General features: G+C 44.3%; 1 protein-coding gene across 8 annotated transcripts in view; it reads right to left on the bottom strand.

Moving 5' to 3' along the window:
- The window catches only part of WDR27 (WD repeat domain 27), a 197,384-nt gene that overhangs the window by 125,210 nt on the left and 49,387 nt on the right, over window positions 1-22,787 (bottom strand). For 6 of the 8 annotated variants that reach the window (XM_061428595.1, XM_061428593.1, XM_061428597.1 and 3 more), the window contains 3 exons: window positions 11,946-12,043; window positions 10,418-10,520; window positions 4,603-4,701 (listed from right to left, as the gene is read on the bottom strand). The exons of 1 other annotated variant lie outside the window; for it this stretch is intronic. In XM_061428595.1, the coding sequence (XP_061284579.1) occupies window positions 4,603-4,701; window positions 10,418-10,520; window positions 11,946-12,043 (300 nt within the window). Of the gene's footprint in view, window positions 1-4,602; window positions 4,702-7,586; window positions 8,793-10,417; window positions 10,521-11,945; window positions 12,044-22,787 lie in introns of those variants that run through there. One more of the 8 variants, XM_061428598.1, reaches the window with a different exon arrangement.

The raw sequence follows: 22,787 nt of genomic DNA on the forward strand, positions 1-22,787 counted from the left end.
CAGCCCACCAGGCTTCTCTGTCCATGGAGGTTCTCCAGGCAAGAATACTGGAGTGGGTTGCCATGCCCTCCTCCAGAGGATCTTCCCAACCCAGGAATCGAACCGGGGTCTCCTGCATTGCAGGCGGATTCTTTACCAGCTGAGCCACTAGGGAAGCCCATGGCCCGGTGACTTGGGTGTAAATCCAGGCTGGAGGCAGGCAGGATGCCCCTGCCCAGGGCCATGGATGCTCATGCAGCAAAGCCTCTTCCCGGCGCCCGCTGGGGAGCAGAGGCTCCGTCACGCTGAGGCCTCTTTCACCGGCACAGACATGGTGAATCTCGGTCCCTCAGAAGAGACACTGATGCAGAAGGACCAGCCACGCAAACAGGGCGGTTGGTGCTGGACACCACGGCAACGGGGGTCTCGGTGCACCATGGCGATTTCGTGCAGAAGAAAATGACCTGTGGCTCGTTTTCATTTGTAAATTTTCATCCAACCTATTAATGTTTAAATTGTAAGACCTAGTTTCCCTAAGCCTTTCAATATCTTATTTACACATGTAGAAGTCTAGTAGATTTTGACCATCACATGCAAAGTGGCCTTCAATTTGTGTTGACTCCACTCATGATGAACAGATTGAAATCCCTTAGGCAATGATTTAATATAATTTAAATTCTCTTAAAATTATTGATTCATTTCAAATGTAATATATTACATTTCTTTAAATGAGAAAAATAAAAAACCAAAATGCTCCCAAGTTCTTAATTCTCAAAAATCTAATAAACTAAACTGTATCAATATGATGACTCTCAGTTCAGTTCACTTGCTCAGTCATGTCCAACTCTTTACGACCTCATGGACTGCAGCACACCAGGCCTCCCTGTCCATCATCAACTCCCGGGGTTTACTCAAACTCCTGTCGGTGATGCCACCCATATCATCTCATCCTCTGTCATCCCCTTCTCCTCCTGCCTTCAATCTTTGCCAGCATCAGGGTCTTTTCACATGAGTCAGTTCTTCGCATCAGGTGGCCAAAGGATTGGAGTTTCAGCTTCAGCATCAGTCCTTCCAATGAATATTCAGAGTTGATTTCCTTTAGGATGGACTGGTTTGATCTCTTTGCAGTCCAAGGGACTCTCAAGAGTCTTCACCAGCACCACAGTTCAAAAGCATCAATTCTTCAGCACTCAGCTTTCTTTATATTCCAATTCTCACATCCACACATGACTACTGGAAAAACCATAGCTTTGACTAGATGGACCTTTGTTGGCAAAGAATGTCTCTGCTTTTTAATATGCTGTCTAGGTTGCTCACAGCTTTTCTTCCAAGGAGCAAACGTCTTTTAATTTTATGGCTGCAGTCACCATCTGCAGTGATTTTCGAGCCCCCCTAAATAAAATCTGTCACTGTTTCCATTGTTTTCCCATCTATTTGCCATGAAGTGATGGGACTGGATGCCATGATCTTAGTTTTCTGAATGTTGAATTTTAAGTCAACTTTTTGACTCTCCTCTTTCACTTTCCTCAAGAGGCTCTTTAGTTCTTCTTTGCTTTCTGCCATAAGGGTGCTGTCATCAGCATGTCTGAGATTATCGATATTTCTTCCCGCAATCTTGATTCCAGCTTGTGCTTTATCCAGACCAGCATTTCTCATGTTAACTCTGCATATGAGTTAAATAAACAGGATGACAATATATAGCCTTGATGTATTCCTTTCCCTATTTGGAACCAGTCTGTTGTTCCGTATCCAGTTCTAACTGTTGCTTCTTGACCTGCATACAGGTTTCTCAGAAGGCAGGTGAGGTGGTTTGGTATTCCCATCTCAAAGAATTTTCCACAGTTTATTATGATGATGACTCTCAAGTCCTCTTAAAAATGAAAATGCTGCTCAAAAACTTAGTGAAGTTTTCTTATTTTTCTCAGCTAAAAAGTCACAAGTCAAAAGTCAGTTCACATTTCAAATTAGAATCAGATACTTTAGTATAACAAAGTCCTTAAAACATTTACAAACACCTTAAATACCACTTATCTTCTGATTATTCCTAAATTTTTGAAAGTCTATTAACAGTGCAGGCGTATGTACTTATCTTTATATTTAACTGTAATCACTGAATAAACACTGTCTAATCTATGGTAAGTTGGAGCCGCATTCCGGGGGAGCCAGCACACATATTATCACAGTCATTTTTAAATTAAAAGCTGGAACAATAAGTAAGCAAAAAGACAAAGATACGAAGGACAAAAACAAGCAATTTACAAATGAGAAGAAAAAAACCTGAATATGTGATAGCATATGAAAGAATAAGTAGCCTAATATTCAAAGAAATTCAAATCAAAATAATGGGACACTATTTCTTGATAATGAAGTTAACAGGATAATCAAAGTGTTAACAACTGATGCTGGTGGGGAAACCAGCAGCACTTTGGAAAACGCTGTCTGTATTTATCAGAATCCTTTCAAAGTTTCACTACTTTGCTCAGCAGCACTGCTCCTGGTAAACCTACTTACAGGAAACGCTGTGTACACGGAGATGCACATCAACACGGTAACATCAAGAACAGTTCAAGTGTCCATTATGCAAGTATCGCTATCTTAAAGCAAAATAAGAATTTTCCAGACTTCCATCCCTTTACTCCCCGCTTCCCCAGACACTAGCTGGCCCGAGGCAGGGAGGACAGAGGTCACGGCCCCGCACATACATCCCATAACTGCTTCTGGTTCTTCCTCCGCCGGGTCTCAGCCATGCCTGGAGCTGGACTCCACCTGCGTCTTGTCTCTTCACATAAACAGCCTGAGGTCTCTCGTGCTCCTACTCTATTTCTTGGGTGATGCTAGTGACGTCGTTAAATGCAGCCCAGTAAAGGTGGAAAGAGCAAAGCAGGATTTTCCATAATAAACCCCACATGGCACAGAAACGGAAAACGGAAAATAAATACCTACTTAATACCCTAAATATCCACTGTCAGTAAGAAAGGGCTTTTGTGTTACCTTTCATCTATGCTGTATTTCATTAATTATTTTATAACTGACATCAGGTAAAATGGACGCTGTGATATCAGTGTAAGGTACCTTTGAAGACATGAAGTAAAGTTGTGTTTGTGACTGCTGTGCATTCCAACAAACATCCCCCACCTGTCTTCACGTGCAGCAGCTCTCCTCTGAGGCCCCCTTGCACGTTTCCTCACCTTCCTCCCTGTGGGGCCGCAGACCCACTCCCTGCAGCCTGCACGCTCACTCTCCTGTCTCCTTTTGATCGCTGGTTTGAATACCCTGCATCGTTTTGTTAGAAATCACAGTCTCGCTTGGCTGCCATCGCAGCCGGGATAGATTAACTGTGAAGTTCGTCTCCAGCTCAACACAGTACCTTAAGACAAACACACCACCTTCTATAGACCTAAAGCTGACCACCCGCCCTCCGGACCACACTGGACCTGGCCACCCGGCTCAGCTGCGTGTCCTGGCAGGACCGTAGGGGGCAGCGTGCTCACAGCCCCTCAGGTCTCAGCCGCCCTGTGGAGGCCCCGCTGCCCGTGAGCTGGTAGGACCCCCGTCACTGTCGGAGCCCTTTCTCTGAGCCACACACACTGTTGGAATCATTTCATCAGTGCAAGTATAAGCTTCTTCCAAAAGACTCACAAGTCTTACTGTGACACCTGAGCAACATCAATAATGAAAAAGTCTACTCTGGGACCATATCTAGCAGCTTATTCCAAGGGACTCAAAACTGTAATTTTTGAAAGGGAATAATATCTCTCTCAATTAAAATTAATTTACAAAGAAAAAAGCTAGCCATGGGATCTGCCTCCCGACTTCCCCCAAAGCTATGCAGCGTCCCTGGAACAAAGCTGGCACCACCCCGGGAGTCCTCGTCTCCTTTCTGACCAGGAGATGCAGAGGCTAGCGCCCACTTTGCTAATCCTCGTGAATGCACCCTTAAACGAGGTCTGGACTGCGGGAACACGGCCAGCATGTCTGCGGAGCCCGCCAGCTGCCCCCCCCCAAGTCCAGCACGGTCTTGGGCCTGACCAGCACCAGGGCCACCACGGAGCAGCCAGTGTTGACCAGACAACCAGAGACACAAACAGGGAGATCTGGAGCAAAAGATGTAAGCATTATTAAACACTAATGAAAACTAAGTACTTGGGAATTCTGATCTCCCTCTGTATTGTAATAACAAGATCACTCACCTTTCTGGGTTGATCTGCAACAGACGTTACTTTATCTTAATCCTTTCTCCTAATTAAGATTCTATAAATCTTGTGGCTCTCCTTCTCCCTCCAAATTCTTTGCTGGGGAATTGTGAAATCCATTCCTTACTTGCACTGCACTTGCTTTCCTCCTTCCATCTTCCTGTCCACGAAGATCTCCTTATCTTTCTACATTTCCGTTGGAGCAAATGTCCATTGGCACAGAATGACAAATACTTTCATTGTAAAATGAAAAATACTCCATTTCTCTTCCTCCCCAGTAAAGGTCGATTTTCAAAGTTCATCTCCCTTCACTCAATGAGAACTAGCATGTAAACTTGAATATGATAAAATTCTAAAATTCTACCCAAACACCGTCTGACAGATACAACAGCTATGAGGCGAGACTCGTATGAAACAGAGGAAACCGTACCTGAGCAGCAACCGGGCTAAAGGCCACGGCGGTGACCGAGCTGGTGTGTCCTGCGAGTCTGCGGGAGAAAGTGCTGGAGCTGGTTTCGTACACGTAGGCCTGGAAGACAGAATGCGCAGATGCTGTGCTGCAGATGCGAATAATCTGCAAGGAATCGTGCAAGCGGAAGCACGTTCCCCAGCTGATTAAGCACCAGAGCCGCACCCGGGGCAGCCAGCACACCGCCTAAGCCATGGAAGTGACGTCGTGAAACGTGCTTCTCTCTTTCCCCTTTGAGACAGTATGGCATCTTCACGAATTTACATCATACTTTCTATTTTCTGCCATGAGCCTCCACAAAACCCTGTGAACAGTTTTAAATGTATGCTCATGTGTGTGGATTAATTTTAAGTAAACGGTTTTCTATTTCAACCTTCTCTGGAAGTCCCAAACTGAGTGGGAAATCTGTTGTATTGCCCTTGTCCATGAACTTGAGAGAGAAATGCCTATACTTTGCTTCCTACCAATCAGCTTGGAGTTGGAACAATTCAAACATTTAGAATTTTCTCCAAGCAGTTGATGAAATGAAAAGTAAAAGCATACATTCCTCTCTAACTGTATTGCTATATGAAAAGATATATGTGTGGAGTCACCATTGAATGCTTCATTTTAGGGATAAATTCTGGTTCCCAGGGTGGGAGAACAATTCTAATTATTAAGCAACAAAATGTGCCAACAAGTATTATCTAAACTCCACTGATAATTAAGACAAGTGCCATATTGCAGGAGAAAGACCTCAAATTTGATTCCTTTTCTCCAAAAAAATCAACTTTAATGAACCAATGAGTCCTTCACATTTAGACTTTCCAAGTGATTCTGTCATTGGCTAAACAGTGGAAGGACTGATGCTGAAGCTGAAACTGCAATACTTTGGCCACCTGATGTGAAGAACTGACTCACTGGAAAAGACCCTGATGCTGGGAAAGATTGAAAGCAGGAGGAGAAGGGGTCGACAGAGGATGAGATGGTTGGATGCCATCACCGACTCGATGGACCTGAGTTTGAGCAAGCTCTGGGAATTGGTGATGGGACAGGGAAGCCTGGCGTGCTGCAGTCCATGAGGTTGCAGAGTCAGACACGACTGAACGACTGAACTGAACTGAACCAGTGGTGTCGCGGTAAAGTCTACACATAGGTATTTTACATATTCTGAACTAAAGTGGAGAAGTAAAATATCTGCCTTTTCCTCCTGGCCCAAAGATGCATTTATTTGTAATGAATATGTTTACTTAACTCTAAGATTTCTCATGTAGCTACTGGGGTGAGACCCAAAGACAACTTGAGAATATGCATTTCTAACAGTTCCTGGGGGAGACCCCACTCTGAGAACCACAGGGCTAGAGTAGCCATGACACCTGTACCATGTATCTCTGTCTGCAAAACCCTTCACAGCTCTCACATCAACCACAGCTGGCCAGGGTGTGTGTATGTGAAATGGTTAACATTTTACATGCTACTGAGGAAACCAAGTCATGAAGGGAGCAAGCCACTAGCACAGTCTAAAGTTCACAACTTGAAGGTTTGCCTGTAAGGCATTCGCTGTATTGCACATGACTACACATATGCTGTGCACGAGCACACACACACACACACACCCTCTAGACTCTAGGCTCTGGGGGAAGGGAGAAGCAGATTTCTGGTCCCCACGGACATCTCCATGATGCAGCTTAAAGGACTGAAAACCACTAGAACCCAACTTCAGTGAGACTGCTGCTTTGAGTAGCAGGTGGGCAAGGGAAACCAGTCACTGTTTGTAAGTTTCTAAGGTTAAGACAGCCAGGTCTTCAGGTGACGCCAAGCAGGAAGAAGCTGGCATCAGAGAGTGACGTGTATTCAACCTGTGATGCATGAACAGCTCAAATCATGGTTGAATTTACAACAGAAGACGTGAGAAGAAGAGTCAGAGGCCAACTAGACAAGTGTCTAAAGAGAAGCAACCAGAGCAAAAGATTTCAAGAGATAAGAAAAGGGAGAGGAAAGGAGGCCTGGGGTAACCGGGCTGATGTTAGGAGTCTCAGAGTGATGTGTGACAGACACAAGTACAAAGGTAAGTTAAGTGCAAGCTTATGGCTTACGTTAGTATTTCTAAGGCCCAGAGAACTCACCTGTGGGCTAATGGAAAACAGGTCGAGAAAGAGACTGAAAGTTATCTGACGTAACAGTGCCTGGAGGTCAAGAGTGGATGCGCCCAGGCAGCTGCAGCACCAGCCAGCAGAGAAAGAGACAGCCTCTGCGTGCTCCCTGCCCTGACGGACCACAGACAAGGACGAGCACAGACACAGGGCTGGAGGGCTGACGGCAAAGGGCAGCTCTGAGAACTCGCAGGCAGGGCTCGAGGCTTGAGTTCCTGCATTAGTCAGCTTCTCTCACAGAAGTATCTCTTGTCGAAAAGTCCTTCCTGAGACCCCTCATGTTTACCTAAATCCAAATGGAAACTAACACTGGCTTGTGTGGGCCTGGAATCTCAAAATGCACGAAAGACGACACTGCGGTATTCATTGTGAAGCAATTCTACGAGTCATCTGAGAAACAGGCTTCTGTGTTCTACATGAAAAGGGTACTAAACGAAACATATCTTTTAGGACTTTGCCGTGGATAATAATCCACCTGCCAATGCAGGGGACATGGTGCGATCCCTGGTGTGGGAGGATTCCGCATGCCACCGTGTACCACAGCTACCACAGGCTGTGCGCCCAGAGCCTGTGCTCTGCAGCGAGAAGCCACCGCCGTGAGACGCCTGTGCAGCAGAACGAAGGGCAGCCCCCACTCCACAACCCGAGGAAGCCCGCATGCATCAAAAAATAAACCAACTTACAAAGAAAAAGAAAGGAAAACAAAGAATGAACGAAGGGAACAAACAGGAAAAAAATAATTTGATAAATAAATTAAACATATCTTTTCACCCAGAAGGTTCCTGAGTCAACAAAAACAGCAGTTTGCAGCTCCCAATATCAGAAATATTTTATTAAATACGTATTTATCACGAGCTGTTCTTCCACACAGTGGCAACCGACCAGTCCAGAAGGACAAAGTGTGCTTCATGTAAAGAGTGGAAAAGTAACAAGGAATTCTGAAACTGACTCAGTTTTATTACAATCCAGGGCAAGAACAAAATGTCTTAATTAGAGGTAATAACAGTTATTGATTCATGAAGCAACTTCTCCCCATTAAAGAGATACAAGCGTTAGCTAAAATGTGCTAAGAACATAAAAGAAACTGAGATAAAAGCTGTGTAGAATAAGCCTTACTCTGAAACGAAATCAATCCCTGGGAAGAGGGGTGAGGAAAAATGAAGCAACATTTTTCAGGCAAAAAGATGAGGATGTGGCAGAAACCACAGGGGTGCTGGAATAATACTGCTCAAAAATGTTTTCACAAAAAGTGTAAGGGACTGAATGTACTCCTGAAGAAGATCAGCGCTTTACAAACAGGACGAGACCAGCTCATTACAGCTGTTTTGTAACTGTTGAACCGTATCCGTGAAGATGAAGTATCTTTCATTTTTTCATCTCACAGGATTCTAACATGTGTCCTTCATTTTGCCTTTCCCCGAATTAACCCCACAGAAGAAAAAAAGAACTGCAAACAGAAGTGAACTCTGTATTTCTGAAGCTTCATAATAATTATATGGTCCATGGGGGAATCAACTGTCAAACTATGGACACTTACTTTGCTTTTTCAAATATTTCCAAAAATGATATTTCTCAGAACTGTGCACATTTTTTCAGATCACTGAATTTTTATTAAAAAAAAAATTCTTTTCTCAGAAGACCAAAATAGTCAAGGTTTAATACAGAACCCTATTTAAAATCTCACTGAGGCAGAAATGCAGCCTGCGTCCAGAAAGAAGTGGAGAGTCCGCTAGAAAATGCTGGTGATGACACTCTGGGCTCTCGCATCAGGCCCGAGGCAGGCACACAGCCTCCTTCTTCTCTCATGGATCCCACCAAGCCCGGACAACAAGAACTGTCACAGACAAGGTGACAAGCTCCTCTCAAGAGGCAGAGCACGCGGACCACTGGACGGCCCTGAGCGCGGGTCTAACCGTCGGTGTCGCCCACCCGAGGGAGAAGCAGCCCCACTGGTCTGGAAGCAAATCCTGATCAACCTGGTTTCCAATAGCTGCTTGGTCCTTCTCAGCATCTGTGGACCTGTGATCAAATATGCAACTGATTATCTGCAAGTGTCCATTAGTTCATGCCTTCGTTTTGATTTCTCTGAAAAGGTGATCCTACAATGAAACACCGGGACCATGGTTTTGGTGTGATCCCGAGGAAGTCATCACGGTACAGTCACAGCCTCCTGCACAGTAAGATTCAAGCGGCATTTCTGAAACACAACCACGCCCACAACCACCTCCTCTTCCCTAGGGCAGGCACCACCGTGCGCTAAGACAGATGGAAACACCACGGATCAGAGAACCGGCGATTCCCTTCGGTGCAGAGAACAGCACAGAGACGCAGGCTCCCCTAAGCCGAGCACCCCCTTCAGTGCCCGGCCCTCGAGGAGGTCATAAAGGGGCTCCTGCAAAGGTGAAGTCAAGTTCGTCCACGTCAAGGACTGCTCCCAATGCCCGTGTGTGGCCTTGCATTTGGAAGTTTTTCAAATATGTGCAAAAGTACGGAGAATTATACAAGGCGCTACACACATACACGGCCCAAACACAACGGCATCAGGACTTGCTATACTTGCTCCAAGTATTGCATCCTTTTTTCTTTTTCTTTCTAGTTTTTTGGGGTTAAAAGGCATGTCGTATTTTGAAGCAAACTGCAAAAATGAGTCCTGTGTATTTTGTAAGCATTTAAAAACATGGGCATTTTATACCTAACTGTACTGCCATTTTTACATCTAAAAGAATAATAATTCGCTGATATTTACTACCCAGCAAATATCAATACCTTCCCCAAGCATTCTCAAATGTCTTTTAACAGTTATGTGGGATCAATAGGGATCCAGTCGAGATCCGTACATTGCTCTTATGTCTCCCTACTTTGGAGCAATCCTTCCCCTGCCTGCCTCTTTTTCATGCCATATTCTTGTTGAAGGAACTGGACCAGTGTCCTGAAGAATGCTCCGTATCAGGATCTGTCTGTCTGCTTCTTTGTGCGCCCTTTCAGTTTGCTCCATGATCCTGTGTATTTTCTCTTAAGCCACCAGTTACCTACAAAGAGTCGGTCAGCTTCGGGCTCCCCTGTTATCACAGGACTGCCTCCTGGTGAAGAGTAGTGAGGTAGATTCCTTAAAATGGCATTAGTGACACAGACCAACATCTCAACGGTTCCACACTCAGTGCCGTTAATGGTGACCCCTGGGAAAATGTCCCGTGAACCTTGTTTTTAACCGTACTCATGACATTTAGCGAAGTTCACCTTCCTAACAAGGCTCATGCACACAGTGTGGTACTGGTGACCTCAGGCGCCGTGTTTACAGCAGAGTCCAGTCTTGCCTGTCCTGCGTAACCAACCCCTGTGCCCCCTGCCCAGAATCTCCCATTCCCCCACCCGAGCTCCTGGCCCCGCTTTCCACTGTCTGCCTCCATGAATCTACTTTAGGTTCCTCACATGAGTAGGATCACACAGTGTCTGTCCTTCTACGGCTAGCCTGTCATACCTTGTGTGTGATTGCTATTTAATAAATACCATTACGATGTGGCAGCCTCAGAGCACTGGCCCATAGTCAAGATTCTGTCCTAACAGGCAGCAGTATTAACTGTCTCCCCAAGAATGAGTGCAGAATCTTCGCCTGAAGACCAACACATTGCCACGGCAGCACATACGTGTCTGTCTTCAGCACCACAAGCCACGAATCGGCCGCAAGGGCTGAAAGCAATTCCACACGGGTAGCAGCGGCTTGGATGGCCTTCAAAACGGCGCTCACACCTACAAGGAAGCGAAGGCACCAAGAGAACAAAGGATTCTCAATTTCCGACACAAATTAGGGGGAAGGTACTGACTTGTCTTCACAAAAACGAGCAAAATAACAGTGAAACAACATGTTTCTTATGAGGATGTTTAATAATAAGGGAGGGTTTTCAATAATAAATGGCGAGGCAGGTGATTCTGGAGACCGTTTAAAAATAACAAACGTGCTTTTAACATCGTAAATGCACAAAAACAACAAAACTAACATTAAATAAACTTTTTATATGTGAGAAGTATACAAAAGTCACACAGGATAGAAACAGAGGGTTTATACTTGTTTAGTGAATGAAGAAGAAAACAGAGGCAATCTGCTACTATCGTCCTTATGAATATATATATGTCACACACACAGACAAATGTAAGTAGTTATTCTATTTTGTTAGATACATTCTATACTCAATGTCTGTCTGCCATAACTATCAGAACATTTTAAGGAATAGAATTATGTGTGTGTGTATAAATATATATATGTGTGTGTGTGTACCACTGTGTGTATATGTATTTGTGTGTATATATATATATACACACATCTCACTGTTACATGTATGCACCCCGTGTGTGTATTTATATATATACACATATTTTGTCTGCATATATATATATATACACACATCTCACTGTAATGTGTATGTATCACTGTATGTGTGTATATTTGTATACACACATATACATCTTACTGTTAGATGCATGTAATCCTGTGTGTATATTTATGTTTATATACACACACACACACACACACATATTTTATATACATATATGTACACATCTAACTATGTGTGTCTATATATTTACGTACAAATATATGTACACCTCACTGTTACACGTACATATCACTGCGTGTGTACATGCTTATATACATGCATATACATCTCACTGTTGCATGTATGTACCCCTGTGTGTGTGTGTATATACATATAAATACTTTGTATACATACACATACACACACATCTCCCTGTAATATGTAGTATCACTGTGTGTATATATATGTTTATATACAAATGTATGTATATCTCGCTGTTACATGTGCATCTTACAGTGTACATGCTTGCACACATACATATACGTCTCACTTACACACATGCACACTCTAGTCTAACAGTGATCAATTAACTTCCTGTTCATTTCCAGCCATCAGAGGCCACATGTCACATGTAGCAGAGGAAAGACCAGTATCTGCTTTTTTTATCATTCCAAACTGTGTGACCCTTTCTGTGTATAAATCAGACTCTTCTTAGTCAGTGTGAATAGATTCACCACAACCTTGTCATACTTGGAAAAACAAGCTCAAGTGGAGTTTACCATGAGCTTTAATTAAAATACACTCTACGTGGTCTGCCCAGCCTCACCCCCAACTGCAACCCGAAAAGCAGAGGGAGCCGCACCTCAGGGTCCTCAGGTCCCAGAGCTTTACCCCATCACCAGTGGCTGCGGTTGCAAAGAGATTATAAGCCTGGGATTGCTGGGTTGCAAATGATGACCCCTGTAATTATAAGGGAAAATCAAGGCATATTTTTTACAGGTTTAATTAATAAACATTTCCCTAATCATATCTAACAACACTGAATCTAAAGAAAGAAATTAACAAATAGCTTTTTTATTTATAAGAATTTTAGAATTGGACTCCAAAAACTTCCTTCCTGTGAATAATCGCTAGTGGAACACTCGGACCTTAAGAACTACCAATATATGTTTTCTCTATAAATAATGCCATGGAAAGTTACAGAACTACAAATGGCAAAAGGTCAAAAGATGATAACAACACACCAAATCTTTTAAAGTGTAGGTCACAAGACATATTCAATAAATTATCTGGAAGATGGTCTCAGTAAGGCATTTGAAGCTTGAGGTCAGTTATTAGTTTCCTGATCAAACCCTGAGACCCCCTGAGCAGGTGCCTGTGACACTGACTTGGGTGAAATGTGTCCAGCAGACGCTGGCCCTTCCGAGGACCTGCATCTGGTCTGGTCACTGGGCCCTCACCCTCTCCAAGCTGCTGTCAGAGGAAGTGTTGCCATGATTTTCAGTGTGTAGTGGACTGAAACTGAACTCCATCTACAGAGCCATCTGGCCCCAAACATTACTTAAACATAACGTGCTTTATAATAATTTCCATCTTCCTACTATGTCAAGAATATCCAAACGTTAATGTTAAGACAAATCTAATAAAGTGTCCACAAGGATTTATGCTTAGGATACCTACAAGTGATTCTTCATTTACAAACAGGAAACAAAGGCTTATATAAATTCAATGACTAGAAAAACAAACGAATATGCATTGAGTCTTAACTCTGCACCCACAGCATTCTGAACACTTCCCATTCCCTCCTCTTCGCAAACCTGTGAAGGGTCACCTATTTCGCTCCCTTTTTCATATGAGAAACCTGACACACAGAGGGGCCCACCCACCGCCACCCAGCTACTAAGATCAGCACAGCACGCTGCTGCTGCTGCTAAGGCGCTTCAGTCGTGTCCGACTCTGTGCAACCCCATAGATGGCAGCCCACCAGGCTCCCCCCGTCCCTGGGATTCTCCAGGGAAGACACTGGAGTGGGTTGCCATTTCCTTCTCCAATGCATGAAAGTGAAAAGTGAAAGGGAAGTCGCTCAGTGGTGTCCGACTCTTCGCCGACCCCAAAGACTGCAGCCTACAGGCTCCTCCGTCCATGGGATTTTCCAGGCAAGAGTACTGGAGTGGGGGGCCATCGCCTTCTCCACAACACAGCATAGTGATCCACAAACTGGAACTGGGTTAAGACAGCTTGATAACTCATAAGAGAGAAACAACAGACATCCAGCAGACACTTAGAGGTCACCTACTGAATGCTGGGTGCTCTGCAACACCCTGAATGTAAAAAGAACAAAACACAGACCTAGTTTAACAGAGAGATGAGTGTACAGTTATAAGAGCTTACAACATTGCTAGTTTCTTGAAACTGAACAGTAAAAAATGGGAAAAAAATGGAAATAATATACAGAGGTCAAATCTTTCAAGGGGAAAAAAAGAATTTGGAAAAATATCTGATCAATCCAGTAGAGACTGAAGGAAAACAATGAAGCTAAGAATTCATGATAAATAGAAAGTGAAGTGTTCTTTTTAAAGATTGAAGAGAAAAACAAAATAAGATCAACTGATGAGTCATCATCATAATTTCCAACAGAGTGAGCTCAACAAATAAAAGAAAGCTTCCTAGTTGGATTTCAATAAAACACTTAAAATATATTAATTGTAATGGTTGAAAGTAAAAGGTGGGGGAAAATAGCATATGCTAAGTAAAAGGAGGAAAGATTGATTGTATAAATATTAAGAAAAAATAAAAGTAAGGCAAAGCACACCTTACTAGACTAGAGATCTCTTCAAGAAAATTAGAGATACCAAGGGAACATTTCATGCAAAGATGGGCTCAATAAAGGACAGAAATGGTAAGGACCTAACAGAAGCAGAAGATATTAAGAAGAGGCGGCAAGAATACACAGAAGATCTATGCAAAAAAGATCTTCACGACCCAGATAATCACGATGGTGTGATCGCTTACCTAGAACCAGACATCCTGGAATGTGAAGTCAAGTGGGCCTTAGGAAGCATCACTATGAACAAAGCTAGTGGAGGTGATGGAAATCAAGTCCTAAAAGATGATGCTGAAAATAAAAGTTCTGCACTCAATATGCCACCATATTTGGAAAACTCAGCAGTGGCCACAGGACAGGAAAAGCTCAGTTTTCATTCCAATCCCAAAAAAAGGCAATGCCAAAGAATGCTCAAACTACTGCACGATTGCAGTCATCTCACATGCTAGCAAAGTAATGCTCAAAATTCTCCAAGCCAGTCTTCAACAGTATGTGAACCATGAAATTCCAGATATTCAAGCTGGATTTTAAAAAGGCAGAGGAACCAGAGATCAAATTGCCAACATCTACTGGATCATCGAAAAAGCAAGAGAGTTCAAGAAAAACACTTACTTCTGCTTTATTGACTATACTAAAGTCTTTGACTATGTGGATCACAACAAACTGTGGAAAATTTTTAGAGAGATGGGAATACCAGACCACCTAACATGCCTCCTGAGAAATCTGTATGCAGGTCAAGAAGCAACAGTTAGAACTGGACATGGAACAACAGACTGGTTCCAAATCAGGAAAGGAGTACGTCAAGGCTGTATTTTATCACCCTGCTTATTTAACGTATATGCAGAGTACATTATGAGAAATGTTGGCCTGGATGAAGCACAAGCTGGAATCAAGATAGGTGGGAGAAATATCAATAACCTCAGATATGCATTTGACACCACACTCATGGCAGAAAGTGAAGAACTAAAGAGCCTCTTGATGAAACTGAAAGAAGAGAGTGAAAAAGTTGGCTTAAAACTCAACATTCAGAAAACTAAGATCATGGGAAAACAATGGAAATAGTGACAGACTTTATTTTGGGGGGCTCCAAAATCACTGCAGATGGTAACTGTAGCCATGAAATTAAAAGACACTGCCTCCTTGGAAGAAAAGTTATGACCAACCTAGACAGCATATTAAAAAGCAGAGACATGACTTTGCCATCAAATGTCCATCTAGTCAAAACTATGGTTTTTCCAGTAGTCATGCATGGATGTGTGAGTTGGACCATAAAGAAAGCTGAGCACCAAAGAATTGATGCTTTTGAACTGTAGTGTTGGAGAAGACTCTTGAGGGTCCCTTGGACTGCAAGGAGATCCAACCAGTCCATCTTAAAGGAAATCAGTCCTGAATATTCATTGGAAGGATTAATGCTGAAGCTGAACCTCCAATACTTTGGCCACCTGATGTGAAAAACTGACTCATTGGAAAAGACCCTGATGCTGGGAAAGATTGAAGGCAGGAGAAGGGGAAGACAGCAAATGAGATGGTTGGATGGCATCACCAACTTGACGGACATGAGTTTGAGTAAGCTTGGAGAGCTGGTGATGGACAGGAAGCCTGGTGTGCTGCAGCCCATGGGGTCGCACAGAGTTGGACACGACTGAGCAACTGAACTGAACTGAACTGAAAGTACGCCTAACTAGTAATTGTTTTTGAAAGTGATAAAAACAACTATATCTGAAAATATAAGCTATTGTTGCTCAGTCACCCAGTCATGTCCGACTTTTTGCAACCCCATGGACTGCAGCACGCCAGGCCTCCCTGTCCCTCACTATCTCCCGAGGTTTGCCCAAGTTCATGTTCATTGCATCAGTGATGCCGTCCAGCCATCTCATCCTCTGATGCCCTCTTCTCCTTCTGCCCTCAATCTTTACCAGCATCAGGGACTTTTCCAATGAGTTGGCTCCTTGCATCAGATGACCAAAATACTGGAGCTTCAGCTTCAGCATCAGTCCTTCTGTGAATATTCAGGGTTGATCTCCCTTAAGATTGACTGATTTGATCTTGCAGTACAAGGGACTTTTGGGAGTATTCTCCAGCATCACAGTTCAAAGGCATCAATTCTTAGGTGTTCTGCCAAATTTACAGTCCAAGTCTCACAACCACTATCAGCAGAGTAGTGTCTCTCTTTTCAAGAGCTCTCTAGGTTTGTCATCGCTTTCCTGCCAAGAAGCAATCGTCTTTTGATTTCATGGCTGCAGTCAACATCTGCAGTGATTTTGGAGCCCAAGAAGAGGGAATATGTCACTACTTCCACCTTTTCTCCTTCTATTTGCCATGCAGTCATGGGGCCAAATGCCATGATCTTAGTTTTTTTAATATTAATCTTAAGCTGCCTCTTTCACTCTTCTCCTTCACCCTCATTACACGGCTGTTTATTCCTCTTCGCTTTCTGCCATTAGAGTGGTGTCATCTGCATATCTGAGGTTGTTGATGTTTCTCCCGCCTATCTTGATTCCAGTTTGTAACTCATACAGCCCGGCATTTCTCAAGATGTGCTCAACATATAGGTTAAACAAACATGGTGACACCACCCTTATGGCAGAAAGCAAAGAGGAACTAAAGAGCCTCTTGATGAAGGTGAAAGAGGAGAGTGAAAAAGTTGGCTTAAAACCAAACATTCAAAAAACCAAGATCATGGCGTCTTGTCCCATCACTTCATGGCAAATAAATGGGGAAACAATGACAGACTTTATTTTCTTGGGCTCCAAACCACTGCGGATTGTGACTGCAGTCATGAAATTAAAAGACACTTGCTCCTTGGAACAAAAGCTATGACCAACCTAAACAGAATATTAAAAAGCAGAGACATAACTTTACTAACAAAGGTCTGTATAGTCAAAACTATGGTTTTTCCAGTAGTCATGTATGGATGTGACAGTTGGACTCTAAAGAAAGCTGAGCGCCGAAGAACTAATGCTTTTGAACTGTGGAGAAGACTCTTGAGAGTCTCTTGGGCTGTAAGATGGTCAAACTAGTCAATCCTAAAGGAAATCAACCTTGAATATTCATTGGAAGGACTGATGCTGAAGCTGAAACTCCAATACTTTGACCACCTGAGGCGAAGAACTGACTCATTGGAAAAGACCCTGATGCTGGGAAAGATTGAAGGCAGGAGGAGAAGGGGACGGCAGAGGATGAGATGGTTGGATGGCATCACCAACTCAATGGACGTGAGTTTGAGAAAGTTCTGGGAGATGGTGAAAGACAGGGAAGCCTGGCGTGCTGCAGTTCATGGGGTCACAAATACTTTTCACAACTGAGCGGCCAAACAACAAATTAGTTTATGTATGCGGAAAACTGAAAGCTCGTATGTAAATAAAGACTAGGTTGAAAAAAATCAGAAAATATTTACTGCTAAATCAAAAGGCCACTTGCTAAACTGGCAAATTACAACCACAGCGGCATTCAGAGGGAAATTTATAGGCTTAAACACATGTAAGAAGTGCATGAAATGGGTAAGGTTCACGCGCATGGTGCAGTGAAGCTGAGGTGCCGGGGACACATAGCGCTCAGCGCCACTGCAGGAAGGAGCACGCGCGCTGCAGACGGTGCTGTGCTCTGAACACACACTGGGGGAGGGCCACAGGGAACTCGCAGCGGCCAGCGAACGGAAACGCTTCCTGTAGCAAAAATCACTGCATTTCTTTAAAAAAGAGAAAAAAGTAAGACCTGGAGCTAATAAAATATCTATTTTAAAGCAAATTATATCAGTTTGAGTGACTATTATTTCTGAACAGTATGAAAAGGCAAAATGATAGGATACTGAAAGAGAAACTCCCCAGGTCAGTAGGTGCCCAATATGCTACTGGAGATCAGTGGAGAAATAACTCCAGAAAGAATGAAGGGAGGGAGCCAAAGCAAAAACAATACCCAGCTGTGGATGTGACTCGTGATAGAAGCAAGGTCCGATGCTGTAAAGAGCAATATTGCATAGGAACCTGGAATGTCAGCTCCATGAATCAAGGCAAATTGCAAGTGATCAAACAAGAGATGGCAAGAGTGAACGTCAACATTCTAGGAATCAGCGAACTGAAATGGACTGGAAAGGGTGAATTTAACTCAGATGACCATTATATCTACTACTGCGGGCAGGAATCCCTCAGAAGAAATGGAGTGGCCATCATGGTCAACAAAAGAGTCCGAAATGCAGTACTTGGATGCAATCTCAAAAATGACAGAATGATCTCTGTTCGTTTCCAAGGCAAACCATTCAATATCGCAGTAATCCAAGCCTATGCCCCAACCAGTAATGCTGAAGAAGCTGAAGTTGAACGGTTCTATGAAGACCTACAAGACCTTTTAGAACTAACACCCAAAAAAGATGTCCTTTTCATTATAGGGGACTGGAATGCAAAAGTAGGAAGTCAAGAAACACCTGGGGTAACAGGCAAATTTGGCCTTGGAATACGGAATGAAGCAGGGCAAAGACTGATAGAGTTTTGCCAAGAAAATGCACTGGTCATAGCAAACACCCTCTTCCAACAACACAAGAGAAGACTCTACACATGGACATCACCAGATGGTCAACATCAAAATCAGATTGATTATATTCTTTGCAGCCAAAGATGGAGAAGCTCTATACAGTCAGCAAAAACAAGACCAGGAGCTGACTGTGGCTCAGACCATGAACTCCTTATTGCCAAATTCAGACTTAAATTGAAGAAAGTAGGGAAAACCACTAGACTGTTCAGGTATGACCTAAATCAAATCCCTTATGATTATACAGTGGAAGTGAGAAATAGATTTAAGGGCCTAGATCTGATAGACAGAGTGCCTGATGAACTATGGAATGAGGTTCTTGACATTGTACAGGAGACAGGGATCAAGACCATCCCCATGGAAAAGAAATGCAAAAAAGCAAAATAGCTGTCTGGGGAGGCCTTACAAATAGCTGTGAAAAGAAGAGAAGTGAAAAGTAAAGGAGAAAAGGAAAAATATAAACATCTGAATGCAGAGTTCCAAAGAATAGCAAGAAGACATAAGAAAGCCTTCTTCAGTGATCAATGCAAAGAAGTAGAGGAAAACAACAGAATGGGAAAGACTAGGGATCTCTTCAAGAAAATGAGAGATACCAAAGGAACATTTCATGCAAAGATGAGCTCGATAAAGGACAGAAATGGTATGGACCTAACAGAAGCAGAAGATATTAAGAAGAGATGGCAAGAATACACAGAAGAACTGTACAAAAAAGATGTTCATGACCCAGATAATCATGATGGTGTGATTACTCACCTAGAGCCAGACATCCTGGAATGTGAAGTCAAGTGGGCCTTAGAAAGCATCACTACGAACAAAGCTAGTGGAGGTGATGGAATTCCAGTTGAGCTATTCCAAATCCTGAAAGATGATGCCGTGAAAGTGCTGCACTCAATATGCCAGCAAATTTGGAAAACTCAGCAGTGGCCACAGGACTGGAAAAGGTCAGTTTTCATTCCAACCCCAAAGAAAGGCAATGCCAAAGAATGCTCAAACTACCGCACAACTGCACTCATCTCACACGCTAGTACAGTAATGCTCAAAATTCTCCAAGCCAGGCTTCAGCAATATGTGAACCGTGAACTTCCTGATGCTCAAGCTGGGTTTAGAAAAGGCAGAAGAACCAGAGATCAAATTGCCAACATCTGCTGGATCATGGAAAAAGCAAGAGAGTTCCAGAAAAACATCTATTTCTGCTTTATTGATTATGCCAAAGCCTTTGACTGTGTGGATCACAATAAACTGTGGAAAATTCTGAAAGAGATGGGAATACCAGAGCACCTGACCTGCCTCTTGAGAAATGTGTATGCAGGTCAGGAAGCAACAGTTAGAACTGGACATGGAACAACAGACTGGTTCCAAATAGGAAAAGGAGTTCGTCAAGGCTGTATATTGTCACCCTGCTTATTTAACTTAGATGCAGAGTACATTATGAAAAACGCTGGACTGGAAGAAACACAAGCTGGAATCAAGATTGCCGGGAGAAATATCAATAACCTCAGATATGCAGATGACACCACCCTTATGGCAGAAAGTGAAGAGGAACTCAAAAGCCTCTTGATGAAAGTGAAAGTGGAGAGTGAAAAAGTTGGCTTAAAGCTCAACATTCAGAAAATGAAGATCATGGCATCCGGTCCCACCACTTCATGGGAAATAGATGGGGAAACAGTGGAAACAGTATCAGACTTTATTTTTTGGGCTCCAAAATCACTGCAGATGGTGACTGCAGCCATGAAATTAAAAGACGCTTACTCCTTGGAAGGAAAGTTATGACCAACCTAGATAGCATATTCAAAAGCAGAGACATTACTTTGCCAACAAAGGTTCGTCTAGTCAAGGCTATGGTTTTTCCAGTGGTCCTGTAAGGATGTGAGAGTTGGACTGTGAAGAAGGCTGAGCGCCGAAGAATTGATGCTTTTGAACTGTGGTGTTGGAGAAGACTCTTGAGAGTCCCTTGGACTGCAAGGAGATCCAACCAGTCCATTCTGAAGGAGATCAGCCCTGGGATTTCTTTGGAAAGAATGATGCTGAAGCTAAAACTCTAGTACTTTGGCCACCTCATGTGAAGAGTTGACTCATTGGAAAAGACTCTGATGCTGGGAGGGATTGGGGGCAGGAGGAGAAGGGGACGACGGAGGATGAGATGGCTGGATGCCATCACTGACTCGATGGATGTGGGTCTCAGTGAACTCTGGGAGTTGGTGATGGACAGGGAGGCCTGGTGTGCTGCAATTCATGGGGTTGCAAAGAGTTGGACATGACCGAGCAACTGAACTGAACTGACTGATTATACATTTGGGTGCCCCCGATGATTCAGCTGTAAATAATCCGCATGCAATGCAGGAGACCTGGGTTCAATCCCTGGGTTGGAAAGATCCCCTGGATGAGGGAAAGGCTACCCACTCCAGTAGTCTTGCCTGGAGAATCCAACGGACAGAGAAGCCTGGAGGACTACAATCCATGGGGTCGAAAAAAGGTGGATACGATTGAAGTGACTTAGCACACGCACTCCAGTATTCTCGGCTAGGAAATCTCATGGACACAGGAGCCTGGCAGGCTACAGTCTATGGGGTCGCAAAGAGTTGGACACGACTGAAGAGGCTGAGCATGCATGCACATTACAGACTTACATCACAAAAAAATCCAAGTATCTCTTTCAGACACAAAAAAGAGTAATAGCCAATAAGGTTTTTTTTAATATATATAAAAAAAGACATCTGCTGTGATTCTTAAAGATATCAATAAATAATAAAAAATACGTATGCACTTTCATTCTAAAAATAAGCCATTTAATGATATAAAATGGACTTCAAAAATAGGAAGACAAGGCCCTCATTTTTGTGACTGGAGGTAAAATGAGTTCAGTTCTGCTTGTGCAACACGAAACTGCTGCGGTGATCCTCAGAAGAGGTCACGACAGGAACCCAGACGCTCACAAAGAGCTCCAGCGGCACCTGCCGATGAGGCTGCACTTGTCACCAAGCCGAAAGGAAATCAGAAACGACATATTTTTTATCCGAGTGGAAATGGGACTTTTGGGCCAATTGTGACTTCTGCTTCCCCTGAACTTGGACTTGCAGGACAACAGTTCCTGCAGGGCTCTGTTAAGTCAGAACACTTTGATGCCCACTGCATAACTGAACAGAAATGTCAGGGAAGTTTAAGAAAGCTATTAAGCCATGGGGTAAACCTCTAAACTTATACCCTCATCTTTTCATCCCATCATATACCGTTCAGATGTTTATTTTAAGGAAGTAAAACCAGTTCTTTTCCCACCAAACCCCTCAGAACTCCCTTCCCAACCTAATGCCTCTCATCCGACCGCACAGCGCAGGCTGCTGTGCCTGCTTCCCCAGCCCCACCACGACACGGCGGACAGCTCAGGACTGACCGGCTCCCAGGCGCCCGGGGAGGAAACCTCGTGTGGCCTGGCTGGGGGCCCAGAGCCCTCTGCTCCACTGAGCCTGGGGGACAGCGACTGGGACCAACCCCACAGGCACAGGAGCCAGAGGAACCTGCCCCTGGGGACATGCACACTGAGGCCTAGGAGCCTGCACACACACGCCTGCCCCTGGGGACACACACACTGAGGACTGGAAACCTGCACACGCCTGCCCCTGGGGACACGCACACTGAGGACTAGGAGCCTGCACACGCCACTGAGGACTAGGAGCCTGCACACACCTGACCCTGGGGACACACACACTGAGGACTGGAAACCTGCACATACCTGCCCCTGGGGACACGCACACTGAGGACTAGGAGCCTGCACACACCTGCCCCTGGGGACACTCATACTGAGGACTAGGAGCCTGCACACACCTGCCCCTGGGGACACGCACACTGAGGCCTAGGAACCTGCACACGCCTGCCCCTGGGGACACACACACTGAGGACTGGAAACCTGCACACGCCTGCCCCTGGGACACACACACTGAGGACTAGGAGCCTGCACACGCCTGACCCTGGGGACACTCACACTGAGGACTCAGAACCTGCACACGCCTGCCCCTGGGGACATGCACACTGAGGCCTAGGAGCCTGCACACGCCTGCCCCTGGGGACACGTACACTGAGGCCTAGGAACCTGCACACGCCTGCCCCTGGGGACACGCACACTGAGGACTAGGAACCTGCACACACCTGACCCTGGGGACACGCACACTGAGGACTAGGAGCCTGCACACGCCTGACCCTGGGGACACTCACACTGAGGACTCAGAACCTGCACACGCCTGCCCCTGGGGACACGCACACTGAGGCCTAGGAGCCTGCACACGCCTGCCCCTGGGGACACGCACACTGAGGCCTAGGAACCTGCACACGCCTGCCCCTGGGGACACGCACACTGAGGCCTAG

The sequence above is a fragment of the Bos javanicus genome, chromosome 9, assembly GCF_032452875.1.
Source record: "Bos javanicus breed banteng chromosome 9, ARS-OSU_banteng_1.0, whole genome shotgun sequence".
Classification (NCBI taxonomy): domain Eukaryota; kingdom Metazoa; phylum Chordata; class Mammalia; order Artiodactyla; family Bovidae; genus Bos; species Bos javanicus.